The sequence below is a fragment of the Palaemon carinicauda genome, chromosome 1 (genome assembly GCF_036898095.1).
Source record: "Palaemon carinicauda isolate YSFRI2023 chromosome 1, ASM3689809v2, whole genome shotgun sequence".
In the NCBI taxonomy this organism is placed as follows: Eukaryota; Metazoa; Arthropoda; class Malacostraca; order Decapoda; family Palaemonidae; genus Palaemon; species Palaemon carinicauda.
In genome coordinates, this window is record NC_090725.1 from 203,399,333 (window position 1) to 203,413,062 (window position 13,730).

General features: G+C 42.8%; 1 protein-coding gene across 1 annotated transcript in view; it reads left to right on the forward strand.

Annotated features, from left to right (window-relative positions):
* Positions 1 to 13,730, forward strand: part of LOC137637807 (tRNA (34-2'-O)-methyltransferase regulator WDR6) — a 408,022-nt gene that overhangs the window by 364,471 nt on the left and 29,821 nt on the right. Inside the window, exon 12 of the mRNA XM_068369918.1 lies at positions 5,372 to 5,660. Coding sequence (XP_068226019.1) covers positions 5,372 to 5,660 — 289 coding nt within the window. The remainder of the gene's footprint in view (positions 1 to 5,371; positions 5,661 to 13,730) is intronic.

Genomic DNA, 13,730 nt, shown 5'->3' on the forward strand with positions numbered 1-13,730 from the left:
CTGGGGACCGTGATTCGTCCCAACGATCACACCCGGTTCCCCCCAAGAATAAGTCTAGAACCTTACCTAAAGTTCATAAGCCTCATAAGGCTTCTCATGGTTCTAAACAGAATACAAACCTGTCATCTAAGGCTTCTGGCTCCTCCTCTAAGTCTCGCGACCCGGGAGTTCATTCCGCCACACCTGCTGCTAGCCCGGGCCTTTCCGAATCAGCCATGCTTCGCATCGTGTCGGAGATGCAGGCTAAGTTTGTATCAGAGATACAGTCTAAGATGGACACGATGTTCTCTAACATCGGTCAGAGACTTGGGGCATTAGAGCAAGGTGCTCCGGAGCGGGTCCAAAGCTCTCTCATCCCGGATGCCTCTAAGCTCCCGCAGTTTGCCAAAAACAACCCTTGGCGTATGGCTCTTCATTCCCCGTTCTCAGACGGAATGTTAACTTTGGAGGGTCTTGGCACTCGTCCCCTAGAGGACTTTGAATTCTTTCCTCCTGGTCTGGCATTTCCATTTCATGGTTATGCCAGGCTTACCGAGGAAGCTTTGGTTCGGTTAGACAAGATCCCCAAGGAGACAGTCATCTTCCCAAAAGAGCAGGCCCAATCTGTGTGGGCCAGATTCCTGAATGACATCGGCTGCACCAACACTATGTTGACGCCTTATAAGAGCTCTTTTACAATGTTCCTAATGGACAAAAACACCGTGACTCCATGTGTCAATAAGGTAGCAGAGCTTGCCTTCCAATATGCTCTGGAAGAGAAGCCCTTGCCTCCCATCCGAGAGGTGGATCCAATCTCCCTCCTTCTTCCTTCAGGCATTGAGTGTTGGGACAACGTCCATACCACATTTACCTCTGGAAAGCTAGCAGCAGACTGTGCTTCGGTAATGTTTAGTGAGCGGCTTCCCCGTCTCCCGGAATCCCTCATTAAACAGGAGTATGATTCTCGCCTACGCGTTGGCCGTACTCTGAACCTGGCCACTTCCACGGAGTCGATAGCCTTGACTTACGATACTGAGAGTATTTTTAAATCTCTCAACAAGGCTACGTTGCAGTCATTATACTACGACCTGTATGACTTCGCTACTGCTAAACGCAAGTGTCGCAAACATGTCCTGGCAGAGGCGACTATTAGGCATGAACCTAATAAGCTGATCCGGTGCTCCTGTTGGGGTTCAAACCTCTTCCCTGAGGACCTTGTAGAGGAAGTCTTGGCGGAGGCCACTAGAGTCAACCAGAGCCTTAAAGCCCGTTGGGGTTTGACTCCTAAACGTAAATCTGACCCTGCAAATTACCAAGCCCGGGGTAGGAAGAAGCTCCGTCCATATACTTCCACCCAGTTCAGGCAACAGCAGACTGGTTCGCCCATTTTCCGGCTGCCTCTTCCCCCATCTCCTGTTGCCCCGGCACAGCCTTCCACCTCTCAGGCTCCTTCGGACGACTATGTCACCGTTCTGCTTCCTAAGAGCCAGCTTTCTGGTGCCTCCGCCACTTCTCCTGCCTTTAACCAGTCGTATGAGGCTCATAGCTCTTCCCAGAGTTATGGTAGAGGTAGAGGCTACCACCGTGGTTCTAACCAGAACAAAGGCAGGGGAAGAGCTTTTCGCAGAGGAAAGAACTTCCGAGGCGGACGTGGAGGCAACTCCTCAAACCAATACCGAGGTGCAGCAGGTAGGGGGGAGGCTCTATGCCTTCCGCAACAAATGGAGGTTCAGTCCCTGGGCGTTCAGTATCATCTCCAAGGGACTGGGGTGGAGTTGGATTCAAGGACCTCCTCCTCCGAACAAATTTCGTCAACATTCCACTCCGGACCTGGTCGAATTTGTCCAGGATCTTTTACAAAAGAACGCCGTACAAGAAACGAAACACCTGAAGTTTCAAGGTCGGCTGTTCAGTGTCCCGAAGAAGGATTCAGACAAGAGAAGAGTGATTCTAGACCTATCCCTTCTCAACTTGTCCATTCAATGCGACAAGTTTCGAATGCTTACCGTCTCGCAGGTGCGGACCTTACTTCCCCGTGGGGCCGTCACCACCTCTATCGATCTTACAGACGCCTATTATCACGTCCCGATAGCGAGACACTTCCGTCCGTACCTAGGCTTTCGCTTAGGGGACAAAAGTTACTCCTTCAAGGTGATGCCTTTCGGGCTCAACATCGCCCCAAGGATCTTCACAAAGTTAGCAGAAGTCGCTGTTCAGGAACTCAGGAATCAAGGGACTCAAGTAGTAGCCTATCTGGACGACTGGCTCATTTGGTCAGACACCTCCCAAAATTGCCTAAAAGCCACTCACAAAGTCATCCATTATCTTCAATCTCTAGGCTTCCAGATCAACTTCAAGAAGTCCCGTCTTCTCCCAAAATCGAAGTTCCAATGGCTCGGCCTGCAATGGGATCTTATATCTCATACTCTGTGTCTTCCCAGACCCAAGAGGTTAGAGATTGCAAGGAACACCAAACGCTTTCTCAAAGACAAAGTAAGTTCCAGACGACTCCAAGAGAGGATTCTGGGGTCCCTTCAGTTTGCCTCAGTGACGGATCTTCTTCTGAAGGCAAAATTGAAAGATATCAATCGTGTCTGGCGTTCGAGGGCGAACCGGAAGCTCCGGGACAGGAAAGTCCGCCTTCCTCCCATTCTACGGGAAAGACTTCTTCCTTGGACAAGAGCAAACAGTCTGTCAAAGTCAGTTCCCCTTCGATTTCCGCCTCCGAAATTAATCATTCACACGGACGCATCCTTATCAGGTTGGGGCGGTTATTCTCAGCTCAAGAAAGTTCAAGGTCTTTGGACTCCCTTGTTCCGCCAATTTCACATCAATGTGCTAGAGGCCATGGCAGTTCTTCTAACCCTGAAACGTCTTGCTCTTCCCAAGAAACAACACCTTCGTCTGGTCCTCGACAGCGAAGTGGTGGTCCGCTGCCTCAACAGAGGCGGGTCAAAGTCAGGGCCTCTGAACCATGTTCTAGTAGCCATATTCTCCCTAGCAGCCTTGAACCGTTGGCATCTTTCAGCTGTCCACCTGGCGGGAGTCCGGAATGTAGTGGCAGACGCCCTGTCCCGGACCTCCCCTCTAGAATCGGAATGGTCACTCGATCTAAAGTCATTTCGGTGGATTCTCTCTCAGGTTCCCGGTCTCCAAGTGGACCTCTTCGCCACGGAATCCAACCACAAATTGAGAGTATATGTGGCTCCCAATCTAGACCCTCAGGCTTACGCCACAGACGCCATGTCACAGAATTGGGACACCTGGAAAAAGATTTATCTCTTTCCCCCGGTGAATCTTTTGCTGAAAGTTCTAGACAAACTGAGATCCTTCAAGGGACAAGTAGCCTTGGTCGCACCCAACTGGCCCAAGAGCAACTGGTATCCTCTCCTGCGAGAGTTGAGACTATACCCTCACCCGATACCCAATCCGGTTCTGTCTCAGATAGTACAAACACGCGTTGTGTACGCTTTCTCAAACATTCAGAGCGCCCTAACTTTATGGACTTTATGAAGTTTGCGGCTATGCATGGTGCCAATATTGATCCTCAAAACACCTTGTTCCTAGAATCGGATAAACGGGATTCCACCATCCGCCAGTATGACTCTGCAGTTAAAAAGTTGGCAAAATTTTTAATAGACTCAGACGTGAACTGTATGAACTTGAACCTTACAGTCACTTTCTTTAGATCTTTATTAGAATCAGGTCTGGCAGCCAATACTATCACCACTATTAAATCGGCTCTGAAAAAGATCTTCCTAGTGGGTTTTAACATAGACTTAACCGACTCTTTGTTAGCTTCAATTCCGAAAGCTTGTGCCAGACTGAAACCGGTTACTCGTCCTACTCCGGTGACCTGGTTCCTTAATGATGTACTCAGATTGGCTTCTGATACCATTAACAGTTCTTGTGATTACATTCCCCTTCTCAGGAAAACACTTTTCCTGGTGAGCTTGGCTTCCGGGGCAAGAATTTCTGAATTGGCAGCCTTGTCGAGAGACCCGGGTCATATTGACTTCCTGCCTTCGGGAGAGGTCCTTCTTTCTCCTAACAAATTCTTTTTGGCTAAGAACGAAGACCCTCAAAACAGATGGTCTTCCTGGAAAATTGTTCCCCTCACGCAAGATCCGTCTCTGTGCCCTGTTACTACTCTTAGGTCTTATTTATCCCGGACCTCCTCTAACTCCTCGGGGCCTCTATTCGTTAGAGAACAAGGCGGTACCATTACTATTAAAGGGATCAGGCAACAAATCTTGTATTTTATTAAACAAGCTAACCCTGACTCTTTCCTCTTTGCAATGATATCAGGGCGGTTGCTACCTCGGTGAACTTCTTTCACCACATGAATTTTACAGACCTTTCCAGGTATACAGGGTGGAAATCACCGTCAGTGTTCAAGAAACACTACCTTAAACATTTGGAAGCCCTAAAATTTTCTACAGTAGCCGCAGGGAGCGTAGTTACTCCCAAGTAACTCACAGGTTAATGCCTTGACTCTTTATCTCTCCCTCTTACCTGCCTCATTTATACCCTATTTGTATTCGTTGGTCTCGCACCTGAATACTGTTATTATATTTGTAAATTTTATACTCCTGAGTATCTGTATATATTATCACTCACGGCATTATTATACCTACCTTATTGGATTTATGTTCATATTTAAGATACCCTTATAATTGTTTTTTGGTACTCATCTCTGATTAAAAGCATCCTGTATTTCCCTTACGCTTATGTTTTTTCCTTTATTTTGCAAGTTTGGTGACATTTTCTCTTGTATAGATTCACTGGGCGGCACAGGTTCGAGCCCAGAAAAGGGATTTTGACGTAGGAAAAATCTATTTCTGGGCGAAGGACCTGTGCCGCCCAGTGAACCCTCCCAGCTCCTCTCCCTTGGAGTCCCCAAACTTTGGGTGCTAAGGAGTTGGGTTCTGAGCGGATGCATTGTTAGTAGTACCGAGTGAGGTTGAACGGCTCTCCTCTATTGGGGTTTCTGTCGTGGATGAATCTAAATAGTGCGGGACCTCTGGATTATACGCCCAATTTTATACCGACACCAATAGGTGAGCGAGCTAGTTAACCTAGCACTCCTTTACATTTTTTCTCTGGTATATTTAGCAGTAAATTACCTAAGAATAAGTGCTAAATGGAGCTTATTCACTGGGCGGCACAGGTCCTTCGCCCAGAAATAGATTTTTCCTACGTCAAAATCCCTTATTTAGTAGCTTATGATTTAAAAATATGTAAGAAAGTATACCTTATGATAAAAAATCATGAGAATTTTCATAAAAGTTAAGTACAGTATACATAGCCAACCTCATTGAATGATATTAAGAGTATTTTTGATTGCTCAAAAATAGTTCTGTGGTTTAATAATACTGTATCTTTATTGCAGCTTATTCTTGATCACCTAGCTAACAATTCTGATGACTATGGTGACAGTCAGCCGGTTCCCAGAGTTAGTAAAATAGCTAGCATCAAGGCTCATCAGTCAGGCATCAACAGCATTGCAATTACTTCCAAAAGTGGTGGCTTCCATCCTGACCATTTCATCATTGCAAGTGGTGGTGATGATAACAAAATTGCCCTTTGGAAAATAACTGGACATCTAAGTAATGATAAAATATTTAGCATTTCTACCAGCCATGTCTGCGATGTTTATGGACATGCTTCACAGGTAACAGGTAAGTACACATATATATCTCAATCAATAGGCTCAGCCCTTTTGTTTTCATTGTAGTGATTTAACTCAATGATAAACTTTTCTTGTCAGTTTGCCTACATGTAGGTTAAAGGAGATTAGGTAACTCTTGTCTGTAAAACCATGTAATAGCAATTTTTTCTTTAACTAAACTATTAATGGAATATCACAGATTGTAACCAGACTTATTAACAATAGCTAAAGAAAATTAGTTGGAATACCAGTTATAGGTCTCCCCCTTTACCTAGTCTGTTACTGTAATATATGTCACATGTCAACGGATAATGAGACATCAGATCATACGTTTTTTCACTTCATTACATGAAGGTTTGTGAATACACTTTGCACAATGAGATACTAACAGGCAAGTACCCAATTGTTCTTGTGAGGGTTCGAGTGGTACTGTCATTCCATCTGAGCAAGAAATGCAATGTTGCTCTGCCAATATGCTGAAACTATTAGATTTGTGGACTGTGATGGAAATATACTGTTACCATACAACTTAAGACATGTCATCTATAAGACTTAAAACATGTCACTTATAAGAGTTCAATGATTTCGCACAAAAATTTATAACAGTCATAGTACTGTACTCTTAAAAAGGCCATTAGCTATGCAAGGCTTGGGACACTACTCCTCCCCATGCTCCTCACTCCGGAGGAGGTGCACACTTGCCCTCTTTAGTCTATATGGTTTATAGAGGACACTCCGATCTGGAATAGGGCAAGCCATGTAATAAACTGAAAATAATATATACGTGGAAATCACCCCAAAAAATAAACATATTACACAAAAAATAAAAAAGGAAATATTGTATATAGAAATGTACACAATAAATGGAAAATAATTCCACTCATTTCTTCTTGTGACCTTTGTAATCATAATAAGAATACCCAAAGATAAAAAATAATATAAATATTACACAACTTCAACAATAGCCTCCCTCTGGTTGCGGGCAATAAAGGCATGAACAGGTAGGATAGGGGTAGGAATAGGCATTCCTCCATCCCTCAATTTTACTTATTTGGGTTTAAAGCAAAATTTTGCAACACAAGCCCCCATCACAGTATCACCATTTTCAAAATGAATACACTTCCACTTGTAACTATCAATCAGTGGTCACTAGCCAATTTCCGTGAAAATTATTCAGCTTCCCTGCCTTTCCCATATTATAACTCTAATTAAGTATAAGGTATTCACATCTACACATTCTCTAACACTGCCTCGCCTGGAGTATGAACTTTAATCCCATAGCCATTTGCCCTTCGGGAACTTCCCGGTCCTCTCAACCGGGAATCATATAAATATATCATTAATACAGCATCCACCTGATGGATCACAAATGACCTCTCTCTCTCTCTCTCTCTCTCTCTCTCTCTCTCTCTCTCTCTCTCTCTCTCTCTCTCTCTCTCTCTCTCTCTCTCTCTTATCAGGTACACTCAGTAGTATATCATACATATTGCTAGACACAGCAAAATTACCACAACACTTTACTTCACTACATTAAACACAAACATAAGAATACATTGTTATCTTCAAGTTTATCTAGAACACGTCAAAAGAAGAAATGAGTTCTGTTCAAACAGCAACATAAAATTCCTACTCATTAACTTGGTTAATGTCGCATATGCAGGGTAAGGGGTTACACTCTGTTTGACACTTTTGAAAACTACCTCTTCCAGAACCACATGTATATGTGCCTGAGGATGTTCAGACATTGCTCAACTAATAATGTTTTGTATCACTATTATGTTAGATTTAACCATCTTTACTCAGTATGGACCCAAATACGCTGGCTCTAGTTTGTGTTTCCTAGGTTGTAATCATTTCAAATACACACAACCGCTCACAAATACCTTTACCAGTGAAGTTTTGAACTGATCCTCATACTTTGAGTTGTGTTTTTCATTAGCTCTTCTCAAATACCTTTCAGTGGTGCTCATTACTCTCCTTAAGAGATTTAGCAAATAGACTCTGTATTGCTCAGTTGAATAATTTGACAACTGTTGCGAATATATCAGGACCGTAAATGGTAACACAGGATCCTGTCCATACACTAAAGGGAAAGGTGTGTCCCTGAGTGATGGAATTACATGCAATTTTCAAAGTTAGCTCAGCCGTAGGAAGCATGACGTGCCAATGACGGGGGTCACAAGCCACTAAGTAGCGTAAAATTCGCACCACTTCCCTATTATGAAATTCCACTAGAGATTCCACTAAGTCATTAGCTGAAGGCTTACATGTGGTCACTGAAAATTGTACAATTTTCATTAAGTCTGTAACCGATTTCACCACTTAATCTATAAACTCGAGTCCATTATCACTTATCAAAATTTTTGGGCAACCAAACCTAGTAATGAAAGAGCATAGCACCTGGGCTAATTAATTTGCTGATTTATCCTACATTGCATAAGTATGAGTGTAATGTGTAAATGTATCCACAAATATACATACAGTACTGTATATACTTATGTTGTGTTAAACCAGTAGGAAATGGTCCTACCTCATCCATTTGAACCTTATAAAATTTAATAGCAATCACAGGCCACACTGCGCTTTGAAACAGTTACAAGCATAACAACATTTTATATACCTTCCTATAAATTTTTTCATTCCTAACCAAAATAAAGGATTCACATGCTCTCCTTAATATTCGATCAATCCCCAGAGGCCTTGCATCCAGACTTACATGTACAATGTGGATGGCTCGATTAATTGAAGAAGGAGGAAGAACTACTAATGCACAAATTTCCCCTCCCCTCTTCTCGTGAGCACAATATAAGATATTTTTTATAAAAAGATTCTCACAAGACACATTCGGAAACGATGTGTAACTACCTGACTCCCCTTTAATCACTGCTTGTACTCTTTCCATTCATTTCTCTTTTTTTTTCTGTCCCTCTCGGACTTCCTTTATGACCCAACCTCCTAGGGCAATCACACCTGCATCATCAGGGCACTCATTCTGGACACCTCCGAACCTGTTCCTGTCACCCACACACATTCACATTTACTATTTCCCTCTTTCTCTCTCACTAACATGTCCACTCTCTCTCTCTCTCTCTCTCTCTCTCTTTTGTGGATCTCATTTTCTGATTGCTCCTTGCGTGAATTCATATCCCGTTTTCTATTTTGATAGGTTACCTCAACATTTTGGGTTTGAACTTAATTCCTAGTTTTATACCCTAGTAGTTACTCCTACTACTGCACCTCTAGAGAGGACATCAGTTACTTTGTTAGCCTTACCCTCAATGTGGTCAAACCCTTTTATGTCGAACTCTAACAATTCAATCCACCTCGCTTGTCGAGATGTCAAGTCTCCCTAAAATAAATCACATAAGAGCCGACAATCACTTTGAAACTCAGTCGGCATATATAACCTCTCTAGGACCCAAAGAATAGTCAATGTCTCTCGATCGAATGTACAAGTACTATAATTCTTTTCTCCCTTTTTTAATGCCCTGGAAGAGAAACAAACAGGTCACTCTCTACCCTCATCATCTCATTGAGAAATTATGCCACCAATTAGCTATGCTACTCGTATTTTGTCACAAAAAAATGGGCTATCAAATCTAGGATATGCGAGTAACTCATCGCTAATTAAGGTAGCTTTGAATTTGTTAAAGGCCCTTTCTTCTTCCACTCCCCAATTTAATACTTTTTGTTTTTTCAAAGCATCTAATGGTCTTACTATCTTGCCAAAACTTCATATGAATTTACAGTAATACTAAGCGAGGCCAAGGAACCCGGCCACTTCCTTAGGGATATGCGCCCTCGGGAAATCTCTAATTGCTTCTACTTTACAGGGGCAGGGTTGGATATGACCTAAAAATTCAACCGGTTTAAAGAATTATTTACACTCTCTTAAATTCATTTTCATACCATTACAGTGCAATGCTTTTAAAACTTTACGAATATTGATATTATATTTTTCAGCCGTTTTCCCTGTAATTATGATCTTGCCAAAACTTCATATGAATTTACAGTAATACTAAGCGAGGCCAAGGAACCCGGCCACTTCCTTAGGGATATGCGCCCTCGGGAAATCTCTAATTGCTTCTACTTTACAGGGGCAGGGTTGGATATGACCTAAAAATTCAACCGGTTTAAAGAATTATTTACACTCTCTTAAATTCATTTTCATACCATTACAGTGCAATGCTTTTAAAACTTTACGAATATTGATATTATATTTTTCAGCCGTTTTCCCTGTAATTATGATATTGTCTAGATAAACAAGAACATTATAGCCAATTAAGGGAGACAATACTGCCATCATTGCCCTAGAAAAATGACTGGGAGCATTTTTAACCCCAAATGGAAGAAAATTAAAATGACAAGTTGATTGTTGGCTATAAATGCCATTTTGCATTTACTGTCTTCCTGAATGGGTATTTGATCGTATCCAGATTTTAGATTGACAGTTGTAAAATATTTACTATCCCGTACTTTTTCAAGTAATTCTTTGGTTGAGGGCAGTGGAAATGCTTTGTCTTTAGTGACTGCATTCAACTTCCTATAATCAACACACAATCTTACCGAGCCATTCTTTTTCCTAACTGCTACAATTGGAGAAGCACAAGAGGATTATCCCTGCTCGATAATACCTTGTTCCCTTAATCTACTAATTCCCTTTTATATCTCTCCCTGGAATTGTCTGGGTACCTTATAAGGCCTTGACTTGATCGGCTCCGATTCTCCCGTTTCAATGCTAAAGAGTAATCAATTAATCCTCCCGTGCGGCTCGACTCCAGTTGCAATGGCATCGGAATAACTATTGACAATGTTTCTAACTACAAGTTGATATTCTATGGGACAGTTTTTGAGCTTGCCTAATCAAGTTCTGGGTGCGTTTGTCTGTGCGGGCTGGAGTCGCGGTGTGGAGAAATAGTTAAGAAAAGTACAAATTATTCCTAGATTTTTTTCATTTTATTATCATACTGCATAAATTGTATTTATTGTTTATTGGATCTCCACTCCTTTTCTAAAAGAATTCTCTTTATTACAGTGACAGTGCCCTGCACCCAGCAGTGATTATAGGCAAGATGAAGTTGTCAAAAGAAAACTTACTCAAAACCTGTTTTGTTGTTCTAACTTCTTCCCGTACACTGATGAGTGATTCAAGCATGCCCTACTACATTATGATGTACAGTAATCCCTCGCCATTTCGCGGCTCAAGTTTCGCCGTCTCAGTGCATCGCGGATTTTCAAAAATATTCATCAAAAATTAGAAAAAAATGGTGCGAGAGTTACGCGGGCGCTAGCAGAAGGCAGAGAGTACAGTAGAACATCAGGTATCAACACGAAGATGGTGCGCATCTCAAAATCCACCTCTCTGATTCGCTGGCCATCTCAGCTCCAGAATCTCCCAAGCTGATTGGCCGAGCCGCCGAGACGCATTACCCAGCATCTCTCCCTGCCGTGCGCCCCGCGAAGGGAGACCGCATTCATTGTTCTCTCTCGCTTCGCTTGTGTTGCTTATTCTTGCCACGTGGAACTTTTAGCTGTTTTCTTGTGCTTTTTAGTGTAAAATAGTGCTTGTGACGCCCTTAAAAATGGCTCCTAAACATCCTCTACCATCTACATCCTCTAGTGAACCCAAGAAGAAGAGAAAAATGATGACTGTGAACGAGAAAGTAAAATTATTGGACATGCTTAAGGCAGGCAGTAGCTATGCGTCTGTTGCCCGCATTTACGGAGTGAATGAATCAATGGTTCGCTACATAAAAAAAGATGAAATGAAAATACGTAAAACTGCCTCAATAACATTCTCCAAGGATACTAAGTGCGTTGTAACTCCTCGTAATAAGACGATTGTGCAAATGGAGAATGCATTATCAATGTGGATATCGGACTGTCGGGAAAAGAAGGTTAATCTCGATACCAACATGATTCGAACGAAAGCCAAAACCCTGTATGATAGCCTAGTTCCTGAAGGAAAATCTAATGAAGACGACGAAGGTGAAGATAACGACGAAGATGATGATCCTGCCCCAAGAGAAAAACGTCGTTTTGTTGCCAGCAAGGGCTGGTTCGAGAAATTCAAGAGGAGGTTTGGCCTTCGCAGCGTTCCTTTGTATGGGGAGGCCGCCTCGGCAGACCAAGAGGCAGCTCTTTGTTACGTCGAGGACGAGCTCCCGAAATTAATTAAAGAAGGTGGCTATCTCCCGGAGCAGGTGTTCAATATAGATGAGACTGGCCTCTTCTGGAAGAGGATGCCGTCCCGGACGTTCCTTTACAAGGACGCAGTAAAAAAGCCAGGGTTCAAGGCCCACAAAGATCGCGTTACTCTCCTCATGTGCGGGAATGCCGCGGGCATCATGCTCAAGCCTGGCTTAATTTACAAGTCCATGAATCCTCGGGCTTTGAAAAACAAAAACAAAGCCTTGCTGCCCGTCTACTGGATGAGTAATAAAAAGGCATGGATAACTAAAGCCCTCACACTCGACTGGTTCGTGAACTGCTTTATCCCACAGGTGAAGCTGTAGCTCACGGAGAATGGGCTGCCCTTTTAAGGTCCTTCTCTTGATGGACTGTGCAGGCGGACATGCAATGAATCTGCATTATGACAGGGTCCAAGTGGAGTTCCTGCCCCCCAACACCACTTCCCTCATACAACCAATGGATCAGGGGGTCATTCGGGCTTTCAAGGCCCTCTACACGAGGTCCACGATGGAGGGCCTCATCTCCTCCATCGATGAAGATGACGATGACTTCAGCCCCAAGAGATATTGGCGGGAATACAACATTGCAACGTGCCTGGCCAACATTCAGAAAGCTCTTAATGAGATGAAACAGCAAACATTGAATGCAAGTTGGAGAAAATTGTGGCCAGACGTTGTTCATGACTATGAGGGCTTTACGCCAGACGAAGTTCACCACTCCGCCGTAGATAAGGCTGTGAGACTGGCACGGTTAGTAGCCAACGAAGGTTTCTCTGACATGACGATGGATGACGTCAACTCACTGATCGAGTACCACTTGGAGCCCCTAACCAACAAGGACCTTGTCGAAATGACAAGATCAGCGAGCGAGGAAGAAGAAGAGGCAGCTGATGTCGGCGACAACGACAAAGCTGAAGAACGTGGCCTTACCTTGGACAACCTGCAAGAGCTCTGCAACATGGCACAGGCCATCGAATTTAGTAACCGTATTGACGGTGTAATGGCGTTGTACAAGAGCATCTTTGCTCAGATGAAAAAACGTCAACAACTTCCTAGTGCGCCGAAAACCTTCTGCAGAAGCATCAGATACTCCTCCTGCTGCCTTTCCGGCTTCCCACGGAGCCACTACGCCGCCTCCTGCAGTTTCTTCAGCTCTATTGGAAGCTGTCGTTGATGATCCACCGCCCCTATCAACTGACGATGAGGCATCACCTGAGGAGCAGTAAAGCTCTCATTAACCTGTGCAGTAAATCATCTTCATCTTCTTCACCTCCATCATACTGCACAAGTGTTTCATTGTCATTTATCAAGATCATCATTATTTATCAAGATCATCATCATTGTTAGAGGTGAGTTACGTATCTTGTTATAAGAATAAAAGTTCTAAAATCATATCTACAGTATATACACGTACACTACTTATATCTACATATGTATGTACTTGCACACTTACACTCTATTTATGTATAAATGTAAATGTACATACAATATATGTAATGTATTAAATACTGTATTTATATTACAGTATTTATACAGGACAGTACTTTATTTTATGTACAGTGTATAATTTATACTGTATTATCAATATTTATTTACATGTTTCTTCAATGTTCTAATGATAACATATGCATTTATAGGGTTAATATACACATATTTTTCAATATTAAACTTACCCGATAATCATGTAGCTGTCAACTCCGTTGCCCGACAGAATTCTATGGAGGGATACGCCAGCTATCACAATACTAGAAGGGGGTGTACTCACCAGCGCCACCTGTGGCCAGGTACTATAGTACTTCTTGTTGACACCTCCTCAATTTTTCCTCTGTCGTGCTTCCGGCAAGACGTTCTGGGATACGCTTATGTTCTTGGAGTATTTTCACGATTTT